Source organism: Dama dama, chromosome 13 (assembly GCF_033118175.1).
Source record: "Dama dama isolate Ldn47 chromosome 13, ASM3311817v1, whole genome shotgun sequence".
NCBI lineage: Eukaryota > Metazoa > Chordata > Mammalia > Artiodactyla > Cervidae > Dama > Dama dama.
In genome coordinates, this window is record NC_083693.1 from 30,622,996 (window position 1) to 30,649,227 (window position 26,232).

The 26,232-nt window shown below is 42.0% G+C and overlaps 1 protein-coding gene across 1 annotated transcript in view; it reads right to left on the bottom strand.

Moving 5' to 3' along the window:
* The window catches only part of IQGAP1 (IQ motif containing GTPase activating protein 1), a 103,565-nt gene extending 88,714 nt beyond the window's left edge, over window positions 1-14,851 (bottom strand). Inside the window, exons 1-2 of the mRNA XM_061158766.1 lie at window positions 14,697-14,851; window positions 12,589-12,688 (exon numbers count right to left, since the gene is read on the bottom strand). Of these exons, the coding sequence (XP_061014749.1) occupies window positions 12,589-12,688; window positions 14,697-14,751 (155 nt within the window). The 5' untranslated portion in view covers window positions 14,752-14,851. The remainder of the gene's footprint in view (window positions 1-12,588; window positions 12,689-14,696) is intronic.
* Between the last annotated feature and the right edge of the window lie 11,381 nt (window positions 14,852-26,232).

The window sequence follows — 26,232 nt, forward strand, 5'->3', positions numbered from 1 at the left end:
GAAAAAGAAACTGCAATTACAACACCATGTTCAACTATGAAAACAAACAAACAAACAAAAAAAGTACTCTATGTTAGTTAAATCATAGGGAAAGCAGTCCTCTCATATATCACTGATGTACATATATTCTGGTACAACCTCCAGAGAGAGCAGACTGACAATATTTGTCTGTAGAGTCAAAGCTATGGTTTTTCCAGTAGTCATTTACAGATGTGATAGTTGGACCATAAAGAAGGCTGAGCACCAAAGAATTAATGCTTTCAAACTGTGGTGCTGGAGAACTCTTGAGAGTCCCTTGGACAAGCAAGGAGATCAAACCAGTCAAACCTAAAGGAAATCAACCCTGAATATTCATTGAAAGGACTGATGCTGAAGCTGAAGCTCCAATACTCTGGCCACCTGAGTCCAAGAGCTGACTCACTGAAAAAGACCCTGATGTTGGAAAAGATTGAAGGCAGGAGGAGAAGGGGATGACAGAGGATAAGATGGTTGGATGGCATCACTGACTCAATGGACATGAGTTCGGGAAAACTCTGGGAGATGGTGAAAGACAGGGAAGCCTGGCATGCTGCAGTCCATGGGGTCACAGAGTCGGACAGGATTGAGCAACTGAACAACAAAGCGTGGCTATTCCCACTGACTTAGAAACTCTACCGTAGTACAATGTAACCAATGCAGTACTTCAACTAATGCACTGGGGCTTCCCTGATAGCTAAGTGGTAAAGAATCCACCTGCCAAGGAGACTCAAGTTCAATCCCTGGGTCAGGAAGATCCCCTGGATGAGGAAATGGCAACCCACTGCAGTAATCTTGCCTGGGAAATTCCATGGACAGAGGAGCCTGGCGGGCTACAGTCCATGGGGTCACAAAAGAGTTGGACACGGCTTAATGACTAAAAAAAAAAAAAAACAAGCTAATTTGGTTTAGATCATAGATTTGAGCCTAGATAGTCAAACTCCACCAGCACCTTGCAGGTGTGTAGTTTCCTATCTTAAGCAACTGTTAATGAAGGAGAGAGGAAATTAAATAGCATGGGATAGCATTGCACTGGGGGAGGGGGGGTTATTTGCCTGTACATGATCATTGTCTTTAAAGATAAAGAATCACTTGGAAGAGATCAAAAGTGGATATGTGCATCCTCATCGTGTCAGACTCTGCGACACCATGCACTATAGCCCTCCAGGCTCCTCTGTCCGTGGAATTCTGCAGGCATTAATACTGGAGTGGGCTGCCACTTCTTCCTCCAGGGGAATATTCCCAACCGAGGGATTAAACCCGCATCTCCTGCACTGCAGGCGGATTCTTTACCGCTGAGCCATCAGTAAAGCCCAGGTGATAGGAGACCAGATTATCTTTGTAAATCAGTTAGGCAATGAGAGTAGCTTGAATATGGGAAGTGGCAGTGAGGATGGGGTGAGCTGACAGAAATAGATGGTGTGTGGGTGTGGGTGTGTGTGCACTCATGTCTGCACATGTACATATTAAGACAACAATAAAAAAACTGCATCAATTAGACCTGAAAGGTGACAGGAAAAAAAAAAAAAGTAATTTCTAGGTTTGCCTAACTGAATGTCTAGTAGAGCTGGCAAGTGAGGTCGAGAAAGAAGATAAACTGGAAGAGGGATGATTATAAATTTATCTTTGTAAATTCTTGGGTTTGGATTTTTTTCTTTTTAATATCCATGGAGAGGTGTGGGTCCACAATCCCTTATTCCAATATTTAAAATTCAAGGTTCCTTGAAAATCAAATGATTTGTTCTCATAAATCTGTAGCAACTTATTTAGCAATAAAGTGATCTCAAACAAAACCAAAGAAAAAGAAATCCCACTTGTAGAAACTCATCCTACAACACTTGTAAGTGCAAGATGGCAGCCATACAAAGTTGCTAACTACACCACCACCGATGAGAGTAAAAGCTGGGAGGGATAGGTCCACTGACAGGTTAAATCCATGCAACTGTGAAGGGGAAAAAGAAACAAATGAAGCACTATAATGTATTCAGCCAGAATATATTACAAGATGCAAAGAAGAAAGTATAGTGTTATCACTTCTACACAAGGAAACAAAAGTGATTTTGCATATATGGAGAAGATCTGGGTGCCTGGGAAACAAGAGTAGGCAGGCGGACTTTTTTTTCTTTACTGAATATCCTAGCAGAGCTTCTGAATTAAGTATCATGTCCCCATACTACCTGTTTTTTAAGTGATTAATAGTAAAAGTGTAATTTTAAAAAGTTAAAAGACCAAATTTGCCAACACCTTTGTGGGTATTCTTGAGTTTTTAAAGGAAAACCCCCAAAGTCAAGCCACTGTCTAGCACAAGCTCGTCAAACTAGCAATGACTAAGCAGCACTGTCCAAAGAAACAACATAGTGATAAGTCTTCAGGGCAGGAAAACATCGTGCTTTGGTAGTCATGGAAGTGATAAGTAACTTTTGTCTCCTTTCGTAATAAAATGATCTGCTACACCAGAAGATTTTTTCAATTTTTTTTTTTTTTTTTGACTGCTCTACTCGGCTTACCAGATCCTAGCTGTCCCACCAGGGATTAGACCCTCACTCTCAGCAGTGAAAGCATAAAGTCCCAACCACTGGACCACCAGGGAATTGCCTTACATTTTATATCATTTTTCTATTTTTAATGATCATAGGTTTTTTTCCCTTTCAGGTTTTCTAAATGTGCCCCATTCCCTTTTTTTATACTTCAGTTTCTCTGCTTCAATTTTTAGGAACACTAACTAAGCCATTTCAAGGAAACAGTCTTAGTTTTTTATGTTGCTGATTAATGATCCCTAGCAAAAGGCTTATGCTTTCTACCTTACGCATAAACACCTATCACAACAATAGTATTTCCTTCCATCGCAAAAGCCTCACAATTTTTCTTAAATCCAGAGTCCTCTGAGTCCCCAGACTTCTAGCCCGACAGAAGCCAAGCCCTGGGCTGGCAGCCGCCTCTCTGATGCTCCTTCTGCTTCTCGTTAGGATTTCCAGTGAGTCAACAGGAAGGTATTCGGAGTAAGGAAGAAATAGAGGCCTGGAGACAGGCCTTTCCTCCACCCACAACACCAAAAAATACAATTCTTGCCAAACTGTCCAAGGCAATTTCCAATGCCACTCCTGTCTGCATGAGGTCACTATTGAAAAAATAAGCAACTGGGAAGGAGGAAAGCTTTTCTGAGCTGAACTGAGAAGAGGTGCTGGGTTAGGAAGAAGAAAACTAACCAGGCCCTCTCTCTAGTCTCCCCAGAGCTGCTATATGCAACCACGGGACCTCTACTGTGTCCACTTCCAATCCCGGGAGGCCATCTTAGTGAGCAGGAGTTAGGTCAAAAAAGTCCAACAGACACAAGTTTATCACAGACCAGTTATGTCTCTTGTTGCTGCTGCTGCTGCTGCTGTTCAGTCGCTCAGTGGTGTCTGACTCTTCGCAGCCCCACGGACTGGAGCCCACCAGGCTCCTCTGCCCATGGGATTCTCCAGGCAAGAATACTGGGGTGGGTTGCCATGTCCTCCTCCAGGGCACTTTTCTCACTCATGGATCAAACCTGAGTCTCCTGAATTGGCAGGCAGATTCTTTACCACTGAGCCTCCAGGGAAGTCCCAAGTTATGTTTCTAGACCCCTGTAAAAAAATCACTTAACTTAATGTTTACTGCATTCCTTATAAGCATGCAGGCACAAATTTTTCCTCAATCAAGAGTCAGCAGTTACTCATGTATGCCTATCATGATCTTTAGCTTTGTAAGAAAAAGCATACTAGGCAGAGTCCGACAATTTGTTAGACGCAAAAATACATGAGACAAATACAGAGACCACCTATATGAAGCAGGTAAAAGAGACTACAATGAGAAGCTAAACAGCTCATGTTCCCTCACCCACCTGACACCAAGAAGCTGTTTAATGTCTGGGAACTAGCTGACTGAATTGTGGACTTAAACGTTGCCCCTTCAGTAGAGGTTGACAGCGGTAGTGATAGTGTCACACAGAGGTGGGCTTGAGCTCCACAGATAGTTACATGACCTTGAAATATGTGATACCAACTTATTTTTGTCCCTCTTTAAAATAAAAACAATGCCTATCTCACTGTAATGTTGTATGCAAGGAGATCAAACCAATCAATCCTAAAGGAAATCAACCCTGAACATTCATTGAAAGGACTGATGCTGAAGCTCCAATACTTTGGCCACCTGATGCAAAGAGTCAACACATTGGAAAAGACCCTGATGCTGGGGAAGACTGAAGGCAAAAGGAAAAGAGGGTGGCAGAAGATGAGATGGTTAGATGGCATCACTGACTCCATGGACATGAATTTGAGCAAACTCTGGGAGACAGTGAAAGACACTGGAGCCTGGCATTGTGGTCCATGGGGTTAGAGAGAGTTGGAGATGACTTAGCATCTGAACACACAACATACCATCATTCTGCTTAATTACTGGTAACTACTGTTGCTGGCATTAGATTTTGAAGCACAAATGGTTCGGCAGTGAGAGACTGGACCAGGGAAAAGCAAAGGCTTTGGAGTCTCACCAAGCCTGGAATCTGGATCTATCACTTAAAGAGATGGTGAGTCAAGCTCTCTGCACTTTGTTTTCTTTTCTGTTAAATGTAGATAAGAATAAGCACCTCACGTGACTTCAAGCACAGCTAACTAGACAACACATATGAAGGGCTTAGCACAGTACCCAGTACATGATGAGTGCTGAATAAATGGTACTGATGATGATGATGATGAAGAGGGAGAAGGGGGAAGACACTGGCAAACAGAAAATATTGTATATCATGCTGTCCATGCAAACCGCAGGGTTGGTTTTTGGTTTGGGGGGTGGGGGTTGTTTTGCTACCTCTTAGCTGGTGTAAAGGTATCTGAAGTATTAAAGTTTCTACAATAAAACACTGAAAAAAGTTAATTCTTCCTATCACACAATTAAAAGAAAAAAATTTTAAACATTCAGATTTAAGCAAGTAGATTTTCCCTTCAACATAAACCCTTTAACCAAATTTTTTCATTTATATATTTAAGATTTTTTGGGGAAAAAAAAAAAAAAAGATTTTTTGGTTCACACACAGTCAGAGTACGGGGATCAATGAGATTATGAGGTCTTTCAGAAGAAAAATCAAATGGCAGGGTCTTTTTTCGATCAGGTAGGCAACAGAACCTCTGCATTCATGTGGCACTTCACTCAGCTTGCTCAGATACGGTCTCTAGGCAACCAAGTCCCAACTTAAACAAACATACAGTTGCATGAATCACTTCTGGATGGTCTCACTTTGCCTACCAGCCCTTTCTTACACAAATACTTCCTGTGAAAGGGTTTACTTAGCAGCCCCAGATGGAAACAGCCATGCAACCATCAAATACCTCACAGTTTAAAAATATTCGAAACAGATCCTTCTACCATCAGGTATCCCCAAATTGCTAAACTGTGAAACAGAAGGAATCATGCAGAAATTAAGAGACAAAGTATCATGCAAAGCCAGAAAATCACATTCCTAAAACATGCCTTCAAGTATATTTTTACTGTTTCTTAAATTGGGAACATCAAGACATATGAACAATTGCTGCTTTGACATCTAAGGCCAGAGAAATATGTCAGATGAGGTCAAACTAACTGCCCAAGACTTAGCCCAACCAAACTTTCCTAACCTTGACTGGCGAACAAACCGGTTAACACCAATTTCCTGTGGTCTTAACCACTCCAATACTTACTGAAAATACGGGGAACTGGTAAAGTAACCAACTCTTGGCTACAAACTCCTTTTTTCCACCTGCAAAGGATCCTAAATCACACTATTTAGTGATACATACAGGATCCTTTTCAGGTGGAAAGGAGTTTGTAGCCAAATCAGAGACCTTTTGATCTATTAACAATAGTAGAGAGGGAAAAGGAGTTAGTAGGCCAAAATGAACACTGCAACAGGACAAAGCAACCACCATTAACAGACTCAAAGAGGAAAAGTCAAGATGGCAGAAAACCAAGTTAGTGAAACAGAAGATTTAAACAAACAAGATCAGCCATAAGACACTGAGATATCTAACCTACCAACAGGCACCCCCAAGAAAGACTACTAAATTAGAACCAATTATTAAAGGTATAACAATTTCCAAGAGCAAAAATAAACAAAAAAGATATGAAGATATAAGTTGAGAAGAGTCTCCGCATTCAAGGCAAAATTACTAAACCAGTATCAACTGTAATATGTAACATGAGGACACTTTATAAGAAGTAAGAACCTTACAAGTTCCAAATTGTGACATAGTATTTTTAAAATGTTACTTGTCTTGGAGCTAAAAATCAAGCTAGCTTCAAATGTTGTTTCTAAATAACAAATACAAAAAATGAAGTCATACATTTCTCTAAGAAAAATGAAATACAGTTCACCATAACAGAATAATAAGCCTAGAAAGATAACTATATGTAATTCAATATATGACATAGTAGATATCAATTGCTAATACATAGTATAAAGATTATTTTTAAATATCAGAATGATTTAGAAACATGAAATTTAAAGATTTAGATGCCTAAAAAATTAAATCACTAAATCATAGAAAAGCTAACAGAAAACTTCAAATTTTAGCAAAGCCTTACAGAAATTAAACTATCTAGATAGCAGAAATTGCAAAAAGATTAACACTTAAACTACATAAAATTTAAAACTTCCATACAGTGAAAGAATAAAATGGAAAATCAAGAGAAAATATAGCAATACGACAACCTGATACCCATAAGAAAGCTTCCAAAAATCAACAATATAACTCTAGAAAACAGACAAATGCCATTGATAATTTGCAAAATAAAACAAACAATAAACAAATATATGGGAAAACGTTTAATCTTTTCAGAAATCAAGGCAATATAACTTTGGAATAAACCTAAATAAACTACAGACATCATGTACCCAATGAAAATAGTAATTAAGACAGCAATTACAAATTCTAAATTTCTTTACTGTCTGAGCCACCAGGGAAGCCCAAAATTTGTGATTACCACTATCTAAAAATTATATACTTGGACACTTTTCCCTTTTTCTTTCTTCTTTTTTCAATCAAGAGATAGAACCTGGGCCCTCCGCAGTAAAAGTGCAGTCTTAAACACTGGACCACCAGGGAATTCAGTTTTTCCTTTTTCTTAATCCATTCCTTTTTCATTATAAAATTCATGATCATTGTAAAAAGCATTTTGTTGCTGCTGCTGCTAAGTCACTTCAGTCGTGTCCGACTCTGTGCCTTAGAAGGCAGCCTACCAGGCTCCCCCGTCCCTAGGATTCTCCAGGCAAGAACACTGGAGTGGGTTGCCACTGCCTTCAAAAAGCCTTTTAGGTATATGGAAAAGCATTATGTAAAAAGGAAAAGTCTTCTCACACCCTCCAATACCTAGAAGTATCCTCTTGTTCTTTCAGACAACAGCTTAAGAATGAAGAGAAAAAACTAGAGCTACCAACCTTGAGAATCTTGAAAGTACCCAGAAAATTCCCTGGAAAAGTTTATGAATGCCTCAGCGTCTTCATATTAAATCTGCTTTTCCCCAAGGACCACGATAAAGAATACGTCTATTGAGTTCCTACTGTACTTCACACTGTGCCAGGCACGTAACACTCACTCAACCCCCTAAAGTGCACAGCATTCTGCAAAGTGCAAACTTGTGCTCTGCCCCCCAAGGTTAAGAAACTTGCAAGACCAGAACCAGACTCACACCTGCCAAAACTGAAAGTCCTCATTCTTCACACTTCGAGTATTTCAACAGTCAAGATTTTCAAAGATGCTTTATTCAGGCTTTTAAAATGTGTTTTACTTAATTGTAAGTATTATGAGACTATGGTCATATGACTCTTCTTAGTAATCACAACAGCTAATAACTACTAGACTGCCTAATTTACACCAGATTACTGTCCACATTTCTCAAATTGTAAATTTGCTAAATGGCTCAGCTACACTGTAGGCAAGGTTTATGTGGCCTAGCTGGGAACATATCTGCTGATTTGTAACATTGTAATAATATGAAAAAGCACTCTTAGTTTGAATCAGTTTTATCACTTTTAAACAGCAACACACTTCTTACCATGGAGTCTGTCCAAGGCAGTTGCACTAGGTCAGTTTCAGAAAAAATGAGACTTTCATCTATGTCACCATTTTAAGAACAAATCCCGCCCCATACTTCTCCTTGATAATCATAAACACATGAACGCATCCAGTTTGTACTTCGAAAGTACCACTACAAAGCTACATTTATTGTGGCCCCTTAGTCACACTGGGCCTCATCAAACAATTAAATTTGTTTTCTCATCTGTGAAAGGAGAGCTTGGGTCAATCTAAAAATTACCCTCCCCAATCTCTAAGTGATATTCCTCCCTAAGGGAATTCTCCAAGCTGGTGGGCAAGCTTCTAGTTAAACGCCTTTAATTTCTCTTTTCATGATAGCAGTGTACCAGCCTAGATACATCCAGATGTAACTGGAATTCTGATCCCACTTACAGGAAAGGAGATCTGGAAAATATTCAATGCCAGCAACAAAGACATACATACATACAAAAGAGAATTTGTTCTCAAGGACTGATTTCTTTGCAAGATACTTTTTCAACGCCCCTAAATTACAGAAGGCAAAGTGCTTCTATTTAGTGTTACACTCTTGTTAACATCACATGATTTTTGACAGTCTCCAACCAGCCACAGCCTTCACTTTCCCCACTTTGGGGGAGCGGGGGGAGGAGTTGCTCTGCTCCCTGACTTAAGCAAGAGGAAGGAGACCCATGACGGGCTCAGAAGGGTGTATGGGCAAGCCTCTGAAAGAAGGAATCCTAAACTGTCAAACTTGGGGAAATGCTGGAATTAGCCTTCTTCCTGTGACCTTAAACCTAACTGGATCTCCTCCCATTTTTAGTCCTACTCATTCCTTCTCCTCCCCTGCAGAATATTACATTCCCTTCTCAGTTCTTTTCACCTAAACCTTCTGATCTTTCTATTACTGAACACTTACCACATCTCATATACTTAAACCTCACCTCCTTCAAACTGAGTGAAAAATGCTCTTTATCTCTACTGTAAAACTGCTGCTAAGCCAAAACAAATGTAAAGCCCAATCAGAACAGGCAATAGGATAAAAATGAGCCCATATTTAAGCATAAATACAGAATGTAAGAAGTCTCACTTAATAAAAAGCCCTTGGTCTGCTCTGTGGCCCTCAGCATAAAACTCGATGACACTGCATTAGAACACTAACTTAATTTCCGTATTGAAACTAGAGGAAAGCAGAATCTCCGTAGTTTCTATTTCCCAACCATGCCCAGAGTGTACACTTGTAGAGAATCACTCCTAAACTTTCCCACTTAACCTTTCAGGTTAAGCTCACAACACGCTCTCACTTATTCTCCACACATACTCTCACCTACACTCCCTGTTTACATGCTCTCTCCCTCCACACGCTCTCCTCTCTTCCCAAGGCAGAGCTGCGGCGGGTCCAGGAGAAAGCAGAGTGCCCCGGGACACACAACGGGGCCACTGTGCTATAAGGTGGGGCTACTAGAGGGAGGGGCAGCAGCATTATAAATAGAACTAAAGAGGGGAACCTTTTCTCCCCTGGATCTCTCTGATCTTTCTTCCTGGCCGTGGAGTGGGCGTAAATTCCAGACCTTGGGACTCCTCCAAACTGGGAGGGGCAGAGGTTATGAAGGAAACAGGATGGGGCCAATCGAAAGAGACAAAAAGGACTTGTGCCAGAGGTGCCTGGGCAGCACACAAGGAACATACAGCCCAGCTCACCAGGGCAGGAGACGCTGCCGCAGATAATAACTGAAGCTGCAGCTAATAAGGAAGAGCGTGTGATCTGCCTGTGGCACACCTCGGACACTCTAGGGGTGGCAGCAGCCTCAATGGGTGGCCAGCAGGTATCCCAGTCTCCTTTTTTCAGCACAACATCCCCAGGCTTCTTGTCCTAGCCCTCTTTCGGTGTAAAGTCTAAAGAGGTGCTTCCGAAGTTGATAATCTAATCAAAGCTTTAAACAACAAAAACTACTGCATCCAGATCTTCTGTAACTGCCTCCATAAAATAAACCAGGCACATTTCCTCAATGTGGGGCCAAAGTGCAGAGTGTACAAGGACAAAAAGCCACTATTATGCTCTCCCCTATAGCCAAAAGCATGAAAAATCAAGACTGTCTCAAATGTCTCGCCGCCTTCATCACTCCCTAAGTATGCAGAAGCACCCAACTGAAAAACATCCCAGGAGATCATGGCTCCTGGATGGATTTTAAAGGAAATGGGAGCCTTTTTTATTCAAGAAAAAAAAAAAAAAAACAACACCTGCCAGAAAAGAACATGCTCTGGAGTAGAGGGAAATGAAATGCCTTCCTAGCGCAGCACTTGAAGAAGAAAATGTGATAAAGAACACCATCCTAGTCAGGCTATCGTAATCTAGTGTAAGGGAGAGTTCTAAAATGTGATTTTCAATCTCATTTCTCTACTAGGGGGGACCATGAGAACCATTTTGCTGTTGTTGTTTAGTCACCAGGTTGTGTCTGACTCTTTGCAATCACAGGGACTGTAGCCTGCCAGTCTCCTCTGTCCATGGGATTCTCCAGGCAAGAATACTAGGGTGGGTTGCTATTTCCTTCTCCAGAGGGATCTTCCAGAGCCAGGAATTGAAACTACGTCTCCTGCATTGGCAGTTGGATTCTTTACCACTGAGTCACTAGGAAAGCCCAATCAGAACCATCAGGAGTTTTTAAAATATGTAGTTATCTGGACCTTCTAGCCCAGATCTAATAAACCAGAATCTCTGTGGTAAAGTTCAAATAGCCACATTTCTTAAGCTCCCCTGACAATTCTGACATACACAGCTGGTTAAAAACCACTGTTTAAAATGACAGAAACTATTCTTCAATCAAGAAAACTGCACATGACCATGGACATTCAGACCTCAGTTTCCTTACTGAAATGAGATGGCTGAACTGGATAAGCTGAACTGGGGACTTCCCTGGGCAGTTCAAGGGTTAGGACTCCAAGCTTTCACTGCCAAGGGTGCAATTTTGATCCCTCATCGGGGAACCAAGATCACACAAGCCACAAGCATGGCCAAATTAAAAAATAATAATAATAATAATAAAAAAAAAAGAAAAGAAAAAAAAAATAATAATAGTGGAACTGGATTAGTGGTCGCAAGGGAATGTTAACTAAAATACCCTCTTTTAAAAAGGGAATTTTACTGTGCAAATCCAATATTAAAAGCAGAAATGTTTTAGACAGGGGAAGGAAGATGGGTTGGGGCCCTTCTCTCATCCACAGGTCACCTCAACAAAGACACCAAGTCTTCACAGGGCAAAAGGTGGTCTTTCATATCAGCTACAGCTTTCAAATTCTTTACCTTCCACAACTAGATCTAGTCCGTAATTTGAGTAACAGAGGACTTAATGTTTTTGTTCCTTACAAACTCTGCATGAGAAACACTCCCCTCCCTAATAACATATTCACCTCCTTCCATTTAACCTTCCATTTAGAAAAACAAGTGTTATTACCATTCTCCACCTAAATCATCATTAATCCCCTCTCCGCTCCCCCAGTCTCATGCAAGGGCTTTAAGCTCAGAAAAGAAGCCCAGATTCAAGAAGATGCATCAAATGCATATTAGAGGTAACCCCAGGAATAGAAAGAAGGAGAATGGGATCAGGGAGGAACATAAAGGGGACTCCAACTGCGCCTTTTTAGAGCAAGGGGGAATATCTGAAGGACTGACATTTGCTAGTTTTGGAATACATGATGTTTGCTGTATTGTTCTCTGGACTTTCCTGTAGTGTTTTAAAATTTTCAAAATTAAAAAGGCAAAACAAGACAGAAAAACTCTTGTTTATTAGCACCCTTTGAAAAATCCTGGATTTTCATTAGACTTTAACCACAAAACCTCTCATTTGCCCTTGCTGGCCTTTTCCACCAAAGCTCACTTATAGATACATGATGTGTAATTACATCTATCTACCCCGCAATCTTGCAAAAAAAAAACAAGCACCAGAACAAAAGAAATGAACTACTGATAATAAATCGACACTCTAAAACCACAAGGTCTTGGAGCATCTGAAAATGGAAAACATCAGTTGCACATTAACTTCACAAAGAAAGCAGATGACACTGCCTTTGGTAAACAGTCTTTGAATATTGCCAAATGGATGGAGATACACCCAGAGCACTACCAAGGGGAAAACGGACCCAATTCACACATAAAGCAAAATCAGTAAATAACCAGTGAAATATTAAGGCCCCAAACTTGAAACCTTAAAAATGCTTTCCTCCCATATAGCTGGTAGTGCCCAAAACATGCACCATAAGCATAAAACTGAACAACACAAACCTGGAAATTCTTCAGTATACATAAGTGCCCACTGGACACGACTGAAGAGAATGAAAAAAGTGTCCCTCAGACTGTTTCATGATAAACTACAAATCAAGGCTACTTGCTCCTATGAAAAAAATATCCTAGCTATACTTATTCCTTCAAACGACCTGCCTCCCACAGTCACACCTACAACATACTCAATGAGATCTTTATCTTTGTCCCCACAGTATCAGCTCCTTTCTCCCAATCTTCTCTCCAGCCAATCTTTACCTCTTTGCTTCTTCCAAATGACAAAGGTATTCGTAGGCCACATTCTGACGTCTCCTCTCATCCATCTCCTCTGCAGTAAGTCTCTCATTATCCAGGACAGCTAAAACATAAAAGAAAGAATGTAAGCGCAAGACTCTGTAACCCTTCCTGAGCGATGAAAGAATGCCACAGCATCCAATTCCTGCTGGTCACCTGGAGAGTTAGGGTAACATGTGGATAGCCAGGTGTAATATAATAACTTTCCTCAGATAGGAACCATTTTTCAATTGTTATATATTCATCTTAGTATTACTTAAAAGTACAATATTATGTTATTGTACTTTTAAGTACAATAACATATTGTACAGTTGTTACAGTTGTTCAGTTGCTAACTTGTGTCCGACTCTTTCAACCTCAGGGACTACAGCCCGCTAGCCTCCTCTGTCCATGGGATTCTTCAGGCAATAATACTGAAGTCAGTTGCTATTTCCTTCTCCAAGGGATCTTCCTGACCCAGGGATTGAACCCACGTATCCTACAGTGGCAGGTGGATTCTTTACTGATGAGCAACCTGGGACACCCCCAATATTATGAACATGTACTATATGTACTATATGACTTGAGATTTTGGTCCAAATTTGTGCTGATCTATCTGCCAGACTCTCAATCCAGAGCACTTCATGCTTTTTCCCTTTTTATTAATCACTAAAGCCAGCAATCATTGAGACCTAAGTGGCAGTAATTGTACTGTGCATTTTACATGCATTCTCCCATGGAAGCCCCACAACAATCCTGTGATTATCAAATGATTTACAAATGAGGAAACTGAGGCTGAGTGATCTTTGCCCCAAGGCTAATAAATGATGGGGCCTATATTCAAACCCAGGTGGTCTGTATCAAAAGCCCCTAAGATTAACTTCAAAGCAACCTGCTTCCTTTATAGGCATCCAGGATACAGAAAAAATGCCTAAGTGCTGGGGCTGGCATTCAATGCCTTTCCCAATTTAGCCGCAACTACTTTTGGTAACTCTTCCCCCCACCACCACCACTGTGTACTCCACACAACTCAGGAGCCAACACACAGAGCGCTCTTCTCTTCCCTAACTTAGTTCACGCTCTTCCGCTTCACCTTCATGTCTTGCCCCACCCTGCCCTGTCACAATGCACAGCATCCTGCAAGGCTGTGTTCGAATGTCCCATCTGTGCTCCTACTGCCGTCCCCAAACCCCTCCTCTTCATCCACATTACCTTTTAAGCCTGGTTGGTTCACATGACATATTTATCTCTATCCCTCCTTATTAACATTAGATAGTTACACCTGTCTGCCTCCCTGATTAAAACGTTCTTTGAAAGCAGGGTCTGGTCTTACTCAGCTTTAACGTCACAAATTTGACATAATACTTCGCACAGAACTGTCGAGTGAAATTAGCCAAAAACACTATTCTCAGAATATCAAATAAAATCGGAAACCTCAAGACTCCAAAAGGCCCTCCTTTGGCCAGCGGTAACTATTCCACCTGCAGTTCAGTGATGTCCCAGGACAGGGACAGAAAATGAGATTCGGAAAATGAGGAAGTCAGAAGTATGTTTCTTTTTTTCTTTTTTGTGTCTTCACTTTTGAAATCCTGTCGAGGGAACTAAGCCCGAGAAAGCTGAAGTGACTTGCCCAGGGCCGCACCTCTCAGCTAGCCTGGGGCCGGGCAGGTCTGGACCCTGGATGTACCCGCAGGCAGCGCTCGGGCAGCGCCTTCCCGCGAAGCCAGAGCAGAGCCCGCGTCTCGGGGCTCCGGTTCCCGGGACACGCCCTGCACCGTCCTCCTGCCACCTCACCCTAGGCCGTCTCCCCAATCTCGGTCGAGCTGGGCGGCGAGAGGCGCTGGGTGGGGCCCTCCGGCCGCAGCGCCCGGGACCAGGCGTGGGGGCGGCCGGGGTCCTCCCTGCCGCCTCGGACACCGAGGGGGTGCGGGCTGGGGGCCTCGCCACCCGCCACCCCGTCGCACCGGCTCTTCCGGGTCCGCACGGCCCACAGCCGCCCTGCCCCACCCGCCCGGCCAGCCCCCCGGGAAAACGGCGCAGGGGAAGACGGAGAGCCCTCCCCGGGACCCCCGCACCGCGAAGCCCACACTCACAGCCATAATGCGGCCGAGCCACGCCCAGTCCGTCAACCTCGTCCGCGGAGGACATGGCGGCCGAGCCCGGGTCTCTGCTCAGGAAGCGGCGAGACCTTGGAGGCGCGGGCGGCGGCGGCGGCAGCTACTGCACAGTGAGCGGGCTGCCCTGGTCCCCGAGGCTCCGCCCCGCGCCGCCGGCCCCACCCGCGGGCCCCGCCCCAGCGTCCCCGCCCCAGCGTCCCCGCCCCAGCGTCCCCGCCCCAGCGTCCCCGCCCTGCCGCGCCGACTGGAGAGGGCGGAAGGAGGCGGGGCCTGAGCCTCCCGGCTCCGCCCCTGGCCCCCTCCCTGCACCCACAACGCCCTCTGGAGGCGGAAGGAAGAAGGCGGAGCCTGCCCGCCAGCCCTACTCGCTGGAACCTCCTCTCGACAGAGAAGACCCGCCCGGGCCTTGGATCTTTGCCCTCGCCGGCCGCCGCCCTATCCGCGCCACTTATCAAAATGCCGCCAGTGTCTGTAGCCTGACACAAAAAACGTGGGCATCTTCCGTTCCCCTTCCCGCCTAACCAAATTCTTCTGCACCAAAAGGCTCAAGGAAGGCCTCCTTTGAAGTGGCCCAGTGTGTTCCTGTGGACACATGCAGGACCCAAACTGCCCTAAGGGGCCGCACACACTGGCAGTCGAGACTTCTCCCAGATTTCGTCAGGTCTTCCAGATTCGCCAGCTGTCGCTGGAGTTGAACTGCTTAACCTCTCTAATATCTGAGAAGTGGATGCTAAAGCCGGAGTGTTGTGTTTGTCCAGATTTCCTTTCCCCTAGATTCATTGCCACTGTTTTTTGCAAGTTCTTCCTTTTAGGGGACTCTTTACCTTTTTAGGAGTGCCTCCTCTCCTTGCAGCTTGTGGCCTGCCCTTAAAATATTGGTATGCAACGGAATTCTGTCCTCAGCTCTCTTCAGTTTTTTCTTTGCCCATATTTTTTCTGAATAACTTTATGCACGTTCACCTTAAATTGCTGAGGAGTCGTAAACATGTAACTCAGACCAGACTTCCTAGAAGCCCCAGTTCAGTATTTTCGGCTGTGTAGTGGACATTTTAACCTATGAATCCCGCAGACACTTAGGGTCGAACCCTGACCCTGCTCCTGTTATAATCCCTATTGTGTATGCCCAGTCGCTCAGGCTTGTCCCACTCTTTGTGACCCTATGGACTGTAGCCTACCAGGCTCCCCTGTCCATGGAATTCTCCAGGCAAAAATACTGGAGTGGGTTTTCATTTCCTCCTCCATGGGATCTTCCCCACCCAGGATCCTAGGAGGCATCTCCTACATTGGCAGCATTAGGCACTGTTAATTGACAAAAAGTCTGATATAACTATAAGATTATCTGGATTTATGAAATATAATTTAAAAATTCAGTCCCAAGGACTCAACCTCTCTTTTTTGAAGACTTATTGAAAATATTAACTATTTGGGTGCCTGATTTAAAAGATAAATCTAGTATAAAGGCTAGTCCACAGATAGTGGGGCTCCTGCTTGAAATCCAGCCAGCAGCTCTGGGCACTATCACAAGCTCTGGTAGCCGTTGTGACCTTCCATTAAGAGAACTCATGCTCTGAACACAGGTATGCTTTAGTTTAAACATTAAGATTTAATTATGACATCTGAGGACGCAATCCACAAAATAAAATCACAATAGTTTTTTCTTCTCTTACAACGATCCAGTATATAACTCCTCCATATTAAACTACTTTTCCAGACAGATAGGAATTATATTTGTGAACACAGAATGAAATTGCTCAGGATGTTTAAAACTCATATTTGAAAAGAGTTCACAATATTACATCTAAGTTTCACAGAAGATCCCAGTGATCACCAGGAGATCTACTAAAGCCCAGTTTTTCCAACCCTAGCAGATCCGAACTTCAGGGAATAACTGCTATAAGTAGTGCTCAGTTCACAGTCGGGACACACCAGACTCCTTGTCTCATGTCTTATGTGCAATTGGTATTATTTCTGAAGTGTCTTGCTTTTGTCTCTGTCTCCACTGTGATTACATCATCTCTGTTCTCCACTCTGCCAGCCAAGTCCCTGCAGTGACTTGCCTATTCTTTCTAAACTGCAAATGCGGTCGTATTCTTCCTTATTATGGTCTTTTCCTAATACTTTCTTCAGGATATAGTCCAAGTTCCTTAGCATGCCAAATAAGCCACTTCACAATCTGACTCCAGGCTTTTTGCTCTAGCAACTTTCATTTTACCCATTCTTCCTTTAAAATATTACAGTGAGATACTTGATAAACTGTAAGTACAGAATACCTCCATTTAAAAAAAAAAAATGGCCAAAGGTTTAATTTGTTACAAATTCAGAAATTAGTTCTTTTTTTTTTTTCATTTATTTTTATTAGTTGGAGGCTAATTACTTTAGAATATTGTAGTGGTGTTTGCCATACATTGACATGAATCAGCCATGGATTTACATGTGTTCCCCATCCGGATCCTCCCTCCCCAGAAATTAGTTCTTTCTCAAGCTTTTCAAAACAAAATCACTTTTTTAAAAGATGTTTTTGATGTGGACCATTTTTAAAGTCTTTATTGAATTTGTTACAATATTGCTTCTGTTTTATGTTTTGCTTTTTTTTTTTTTTTGGCCCGGAGGCATACAGAATCTTAGCTCCCCCATCAGGGATGGAACCCCCACCCTCTGCACTGGAAGGAGAAGTCTCAATCACGGGACTACCAGGGAAGTTTTGAACCATACAGTTCCAACAGGTATTAAATATTTAAGCTCATATCCCACTGAGTTTCAAATATCTAAAATAGCTTTTATCTAATTGTCACAAATTGTCATTCTTCTTAAGTAAATAAATGAAATGTACTGAGGCTTTACTGGACTTTGTATGCTATATTTATTTTCTCATCTGAACCTTATAATAATCCTAACAAAGAAATATTATCTCAACAATTTAAAGATGAGAAAATGGAGAACTAAGTAATTCAACTGAAGCCACACAGCAACAGGCAGAACTGGAACTCAAGTTCAGGTCTGTTTAATGACAGAATCCACATGCCTGTTCAATGAAAACAAGTTCAGGGAAATGTACATTATGGTCATAACTGACATCAGAGTACCAACGTTTTCTTTTTTTTTATTTATTTTTAATTGGAGGATAATTGCTTTACAGTGTTGTGTTGGTTTCTGCCATATAACAACACGAACCAGCCCTAAGTACACATATGTCCCCCCCCTCTTGAACCTCCGTCCCACCCCTTATCCCATCGCACCCCTCTAAGCTGTCACATAGCACCAGGTTGAGCTCCCTGTGTTATACAACTTCCCACTAGCTATCTATTTTACACATTGTTATATGTTTCAATGCCACCCTCTCAGTTTGTCCCACCATCTTCTTCCTCTGCTGTGTCCACAAGTCTGCCTGCATCTCTTCCTGCCCTGCAAATAGATTCATCAGTACCTAATTGATCCTGTTGGCAAGAGGGTGAAAAAGCAACCTTTCTCATGCACTGCTGATTGGGCTGTATATTGATACAATCTTTCTGAAGTCCAACTTTGTGGTTACACAGCCATCCTTCAAACAAGGAATTTCACTTCTTGGAATATATTGTAGCAAAGTTATTTTTTAACGTGAAAAAATTTGATGATGAAGATGCTTATTGGAAAAGTCTTAAATGCCCATCACTAGGTTGTTTCTGTTTGCTTGGTTTATACTTAGTAATGGCAGCTCCACACAATGGGATGCTATACAGCCATAAGTAATGATTTATGGTTCTGGTCAGACTTGAAGAAATAGACGCCTATTTTTTTTTTCTTTGTTTCTTGTTTTTGGCCTTGCCTCATGTCATGTGGGCTTTTAGTACCTACCCCGCCCCGCCCCACCCCCCCACCCCCCCCACCCCCCCACCCCCCCGCCAAGGGATCGAACCCATGCCCCTTGCCGTGGAAGCACTGAGTCCTAACCACTGGACCACCAGGGAACTCAAAAAACCCACTTTGTTATCTTTAGAGGAAAGAAGACTGAAAGGGAAGTATTTATAATAAACATGTGTAGACTAGAATACTGGAGCAAGAAAAAAATAGGACTAACAGAAGCCTGATGGCATGGCTCTGTCCATCTGGGCATCTTGGTTTTTGCCACAGGCCTGTTCTACCCTCCTCTCTCTCTGACAACCAGCTTCCTCCATTCTAATTTTTTCTGCTCCCTCACAACTCTAACCTCTATTTGATGCAAGGCCATGGCGTCCTTACATCATCAGCTCCACTGAGGATGTCGGTTGCCCAATTCCATGATCCAGGGACATCTGATTGGCCCAGCTCATCTTTTCACCCCATGAGCATGTCTCTGACCACCTAGGGGTGGGCTGTCCTTGGGTCAGATGCCAAGCCTTTAGTTCAATCAGCTGGGGTCATGAGATCAAGTCAATTAAGAGTAGAAAACTATGAGTTGACATTATTTCCTTTAATGGGTAGGCAAATAGTGATCAATATTTTTAATATGATGGTTAAGTAAAAATAACATTATGAACTAATAAACATACCACTTTTGCTTTAAAAGTATAGGTAGATAGATTATATGTACATATGAATTTTTAAAAAAAGGCCTGAAGCAATATAATAACAGTGGTTTCTCCAAATGGGGATTTACAACAGATTTGTGCGAGATTTATTTGCCTCTGTGTACTTACCAAGAGTTCTACAACAAGCTACTCATAATATTATTTTTTCAGTAAGTATATATATGAATAAAGTTAGTAAATATGAAAAGAATAAGTAAACAATAATTAAATGACCCCAAAAATGAGCTAATGGGCTGTTTTGGAGACAGAATTGGTTCATGACCTCAAGGAATTTACAGACTCATGGGAGTGGAGCAATATTAACAGAATAGGTTCAGATAAACACCATAATAGAGATTTCTCTTGGCTTCGGATAGCTTTTAGCCTCTTATCTGCCTGAGAAACTCCTGCTCAACTTCCCAGACTCAACTCAAATGTCACCTCTTCCCCAAGCAAAATTAATCACTTCCTCGTTTATTTCCCATAGCACTTAGAAATTGCATGTTTTCAAAAAAAAAAAAAAAGAAGTCCCAATTTTTTTCACATTTTAATACTTCTGAAATCAGACAGCCTTACAATCAGTATTAAAAGAAACTAGCCAGCTGCCAGGTAAAGAAGTTGATGGGAAAGTACCATAATTGTTATTGCAGATGTGTTAATTTAGCTAATTTCTCAGAAAAGGAGAGAGAACTTTCAGAGCTGGAACTGATGATAGATTCATGCTTGTTGATGACTAAAGTGAAAGTGAAAGTCGCTCAGTCATGTCTGACTCTTTGTAACCTGTCCTGTCTGACAGGAGTCCTGTCAGACTCCTCTGTCCATGGAATTCACCAGGCAAGAATACTGGAGTAGATAACCATTCCCTTCTCCAGGGGATCTTCCAACCCAGGGATGGAACCCAGGTCTCCTGCATTGCAGGCAGACTCTTTACCATCTGAGCCACAGTTGTTGACTTAGGAATGGCTAAGTGGATCCAAATAGAGTTAGACTTTTCACAAAAAGTTTGACTCCAACTTTGATTTAGAGAAGAGCTAGTAAGTAATCCTGGTGATTAAGTGAAAAGTGAAGTCACTCAATCATGTCCAACTCTTTGCAACCCCATGGACTGTAGCCTACCAGGCTCCTCCATCCATGGGATTTTCCAGGCAAGGGTACTAGTGTGGGTTGCCATTTCCTTCTCCAGGGGATCTTCCCAACCCAGGGATCAAACCCAGGTCTCCTGCATTGTGGGCAGATGCTGTACTGTCTGAGCCACTAGGGAAGCCTAAATACCAGTGATAAATATACTCTATTGTCAATCACTTTTTTAAATTCATATACATTTGATAAGATATTCTCAATGTCCCAAAAAGCTGTTGGAAGATAATTAAAAATGTCTTCAGTTCCAGTGAATGAGGTACAAGGCCCTAGATATTGAAAAACTAATTCCTCTTCTTTAAAAATATAAGTTGAGAACTAAATGTTAGTTCCATGGATAGCCTTTGCTACCAGAAATTTTATTCCTGCAAAAATCTCTTAAATGAAATGGATGGTCTTCGAGATATTCCAAACTGTGATAGAAATAATGCATTGAATTTGAGTAGGTCCCTTCTTCAGTAATCATTCACAGATGACTTCAGACAAACTTCATGATTCAAAAGAACCAATTCAAATCTAATGTGTGAACTTTTTCCCAAATGTTTTGTATGTATGTGTGTATAGGCATAAAAGAGGTTTTGTTTTCTTTTTTATTTAAGTTTAATTTAAATTTATTTCTATTTTATTTTATATTAATGAGTATATTATTTTAAATTATACTTCTATCATTTGACACTATATCCTATATAATATGCTGTGATGAAGGAAATCTGACTTTATTTTCCTTTTAATGTTTAATCAAAATAATTTTTAAGTTGTAAAAAATGTCTTCAGTTCCAAGAAGTGTGTACTTTTACATGGCTCTGTTATAGCACTTAACTCATAGATCACAATAAGTTATTTACCTGTTGATCTTCCCAGACAGGTCATTAACTTCTCAAAGACAGAAATTTGGGTAAATAAACTCAGTGTGAATTGTCAACAAATGCAGCATACTTACAGTTGGAATTTTAAGATTTGCTTTTTACATAGTTCATATAGAAAATTTCCAGAAGGATGGATTCCTTAGGTTAGATAGCAACATTTTTTACTGCTTCGGTTCCTTTTCTTGTATGAATACATATAGGGCTTGGATGCAGATTGCTTCTTTTACAAGAGACTGGAAAATCTGAGGCTATAGCTTTTCAATACGCTTAAAGGTCAAAGGTTAAGGAATTTGACAGATAGCTTTTCAGGGGGCCGTAGCTATGCTCTGGTAAGCAGAATTCTAAGGTCAGTGCCCAAGATTCTGCCCTTGGTTACCCATTCACACACTAATCTAGGGACTGTTTTGAAGGGCTCTTGCTGACGTAATGAAGGGTTACTAATCAGTTGATCTTAAGGTAGGGAGATTATCCAGGTAATCACATGAGCCCTTTAAAAATAGAGTTTCTTTAGCTGGTAGCAGAAGTCAAAGAGATTCAAAGCACAGAAAGAATCTGATGGGCCATTGCCAGTTTTAAAGATGGTTGGGGCAACATGGGAAGGACCTGAAAAAAGCCTTGAGGCACTGAGAGTGACCTCAGACTAACAGTCAGCAAAGGAAACAGGGACTTCAGATCTATAAACCCAAGAATTTTGATTCTGTAAACGACTTAAATGAGCTTGGGAATAGATTCTTCCCCAGACGCTCAAAGTAAGAGCCCAGTCCAGTAAACATTCTTACTTTGGTCTTATAAGTCTTGAGCAAAAAATCCAGTCAAGCTTGCTCAGAATTCAGTAGAAAACTAATACATATGACCTAGGACACTTGCATGTACGGCGAGGGGAATAAAGTGGTTCACAAGTTGTATTGCCAAATATACTGATGATAAAATTTTGCATTAAAAGAACTATGAGCTAGTTGGGCACCCTGTTCCTCTCTTACAAGATCATCTCCATAATGAGTCTTTTGAGCAGCTATGCTAAGTCGCTTCAGTCATGTCCGACTCTGTGCAACCCCATAGACAGCAGCCCACCAGGCTCCCCTATCCCTGGGATTCTCCAGGCAAGAACACAGCAAGAAGGGTTGCCATTTCCTTCTCCAATGCATGAAAGTGAAAAGTGAAAGTGAAGTCGCTCAGTCGTGTTTGACTCCCAGCGACCCCATGGACTGCAGCCTACCAGGCTCCTCCGTCCATGGGATTTTCCAGGCAAGAGTACTGGAGTGGGGTGCCATTGCCTTCTCCTTGAGCAGCTATAACCAATAATAAAAGTGAGTATTCCATTTGATCTATGCAGTCTCTGAACTCATTTCTCTGTCTTCCTATAAACTGAACAACTTGGGTAAGTAACCTAAGACTAGAGTAGAACAAAGGGGTCAACACAGCAAATTACAGAATACCATGAAGTGGGTCTCTATCAAAAGTCAGTTTTCATCTTCATTAAACCTTAAGTTTAAGATTTAAGTTAAGGACTTCCCTGATGGTCCAGTGGCTGAGACAGTGCTCCCTATGCAGGGGGTCTGGGTTCAGTCCTTGGTCAGGGAACTAGATCCCATATGCTGCAACTAAAGATGCTGCATGCCACAATCACAACCCCGTGCAGCCAAATAAATGAATAAATATTTTTTTAAACCATAAGTGTTATCTATCACTATTTAACTCTCCTTTACTTCTTCATTGGAAGAAAACCTAGTTTGCCTTGCACTTCAAGTATTTAGATATTCCAGACCTTGTGTCTGGGCATATCTCCTGTCAGGTATTTTGACTTTTGACACATCTTCAACCTCACAGCTTTTCAGAAAGGAGCAAAATTTTTTTAACTATCTGTTTAAAAGAATCTGCCTGCGATGTGGGAGGTTTGGGTTCGATCCCTGGGTGAGGAAGATGCCCTGAAGAAGGGAACAGCTACCCACTCCAGTATTCTTGTCTGGAGAATCCCAGGGACAGAGGAGACTGGCGGATTACAGTCCGTGGGGCCGCAGAGTCAGACACAACTGAGAGACTAACACTTTCACTTCACTCACCAACTATTTACCATGTTCTGAAACATGCTAGGTGCTTTACTGTCTAATTTAATCCTCACAATAACCCTATGAAAAAGATATAATTATTCTCATTTTTATAAATGAGAAACAGGCACAAAGAGGTGAGGTACTTTGCTCAAGGTCATAAGAATCAGGATGAGAAATCAAGCCTAAGTCTTTCTGATTCTAAAATCTCTGACAAATCACCATTCAACACCAGCTCACAGATGATAGACAGCATGTCAATGAGAAGGTGTTCATTCAGTTCTTGTGCATGCCTAATTGCCTCTGGAAACCTTTCAGCAAACATTTCTGAACATCCATGTCCTGGTCTAGGGACAGCTGACTGCGACAGGCTCAGAATTTGCAGAAGGAAAGCCAGGAAGTCAGCACAGCAAGGAGTTGGGACACTGACTTCCTAACTGGGCTTAAAATAAGCCACAAGGCATTACTGCAGTCTCCAGGCTATTGACAAAGGACAATACAAGGACTATCAAGAAACACATTAGGATCCATCTGTTCAGGAGGTAGATAGACCAAACTGTGGAGAGAAGGGTAAATGGGGCAAAGAACACCAGACTCCCTCATGGGCCTGGATGCTGAGATAAGCCTGCATGAGCTGGTTTCCCTCATGGCAAGCTTCTTAAACATCTACAAGGATAACAGTTCATTACTAGTAACAATAGCTAACTTGTGATGAATGTCCTCCAGGTCCACTTCTAGATGTTTTGTGCACTATCTTTTTGATCTTTGCAACAGGCCTATGAGGCAAGAACTACAACTGATCCTTGAACAGCATGGGTTTAAACTGCACAGATTCACTAAGATGCAAGTATTTTTCAACAGTAAATACTACAGAACTACATGGTTGGTGGTTGACTGAATCCTCAGATGCTGAGGAACTGTGAATATGTGTGTGTGTGCGTGTATGCTCACTCAGTTGCGTCCGACTCCTTTCGATCCTATGAACTGTAGCCCACCAGGCTCCTCTGTCCATGAAATTCTCCAAGCAAGAATACTGAAGTGAGTTGCCCTTTTTTCTGTAGGGCATCTTCCTGACCCAGGGATCAAACCCACGTCTCTTATGTTTCCTGCACTGACAGGTGAGTTTTCTTACCAACTGAGCCACCAGGGAAGCCCCATGAGTTGTTCAAGGGTCAACTATAGAAGAATTCTCCAATCTAAGGAAGAGGAGGGACTTCCCCAGCAGTCCAGTGGTTAAGACTTTACCACTGAGTCACTAGGGGAGTTCAGCAGAATTCATACAGGGAGCTTAAAGAAAGTTTAATTTTAAGACCCTGCCTTATAGTCATCTATTTATTCATATATCAATTGCTCTAAGTGACACTTCCTCCAAGGAGTCTTCCTTGACTCTCAGCATAGTCCCTTTCGGACTTGCCTGGTGGCTCAGTGGTAAAGAATCAGCCCGCCGATGCAGGGGACACAGGTTCAATCCGTGCTCCAGGAAGGTTCCACATGCTGCGGGACGACTAAGCCCATGCACACACTACTGAGACCATGAACTCTAGAGCCCGTGCTCCACAACGGGAGAAGCCACAGCAACGAGAAGCCCGTACACGGCACCTAAACAGTAGCCCCCATTTGCCACAACTAGAGCAAATCCACATGAAGTAGTGAAGGCCCAATGCAGTCAAAAAAAAGAGATGCCATGTGGGACAACTAAGACCCAGCGCAGTCAAATAAATAAATGAAATTAAAAAAAAAAAGACAGCCCTTCTGTGGCTCCCATGTTCTTCTTTGTGTTGAAAATGTGTGTCTGTATGTCGGTCTCCTTCAGCTACCTTATGTGTTCCTTGACAGAACTGTTGTGTTTGTATCTATATCCCTAGCACCTTGGACTGGGCCTGGATGTCATAGGCGTATAATAAGTATTTGCTGAATTAAATTGAATCAGCTGAGGAGATACGATGTGGATTGGACATGTATTCATATATTCTGTTTGTGATATGCCTTTGACTCTGAAGAGGTAGGGCAGGCTGTGTCCAGGTTTGGACTCTAGGCTAAGGTGTTGAAGTTAAGTGCTTTGGGTTTTCTTCAGTTGAGCCTAAATCACCTGGATAAAGAAATATATATACACATAGTACTCAAATGACATATTCAGGGCAAAACTCCTGCTCATCAATAAAAGCAAGCTTTTAATTTCAGGATCCCTAAATTTTTCTGTTTAGTAATCTGATGTGCAGCTAAAACAGATGGGATCAACGTTGCATCCTGACTGCGAGGAGAGAAGCCAGACATTTGAGTACTGGGACCTCATTGTGGATGAAGAATCCAGAATCTGGGGCAGAAGGTATGGTCATCTCAAGAGGAGAGTCAGGAAGGAAAGTTGTTTCCAGAGCCCATGTAAGGATCTTACATGCTCCACTAAGGAGATTCAACTCTCTCCTGTAGACAATAGGCAACTAAGATTTTATAAGCAGGGGAGGAATGATTTGATTCAATAAAGTTTTATGAAATGTTGTACTAGGTACTAATGAGGTCATAAAGTTGAGTTAAACATAGGCTCTGCCCTTTAGATGGGTACACAAAACAGAGTACAAGGTAAAATAAAAAAGTGAGTGAAACCCAAGACATACAATAGAAAGGGTTATGGAGATTCCACCTGCTTGATGGCGGAGATGTGGAAATATTTCCTGGAGAGGGAGTGTTTTAAAGGGAATTTAAAGAATAGATACTTTATGAACACAGAATTCACTGAACAGCCAATAAACTCATAGACTTCAAGACTAATCAGGAAAGTGCATATTAAAACCACAATGAGATGTTATTTCACACCTATCAGACTTGAAAAATTCAAAAGTCTGTAAAACTCAGGGCCAACAAGAAAAAATAGTAAAGGTAATATTTACACCCTGGTGGTGATGGTGGAAATTAGTACAGTCATTTTGGAGAATAATTTGGCAAC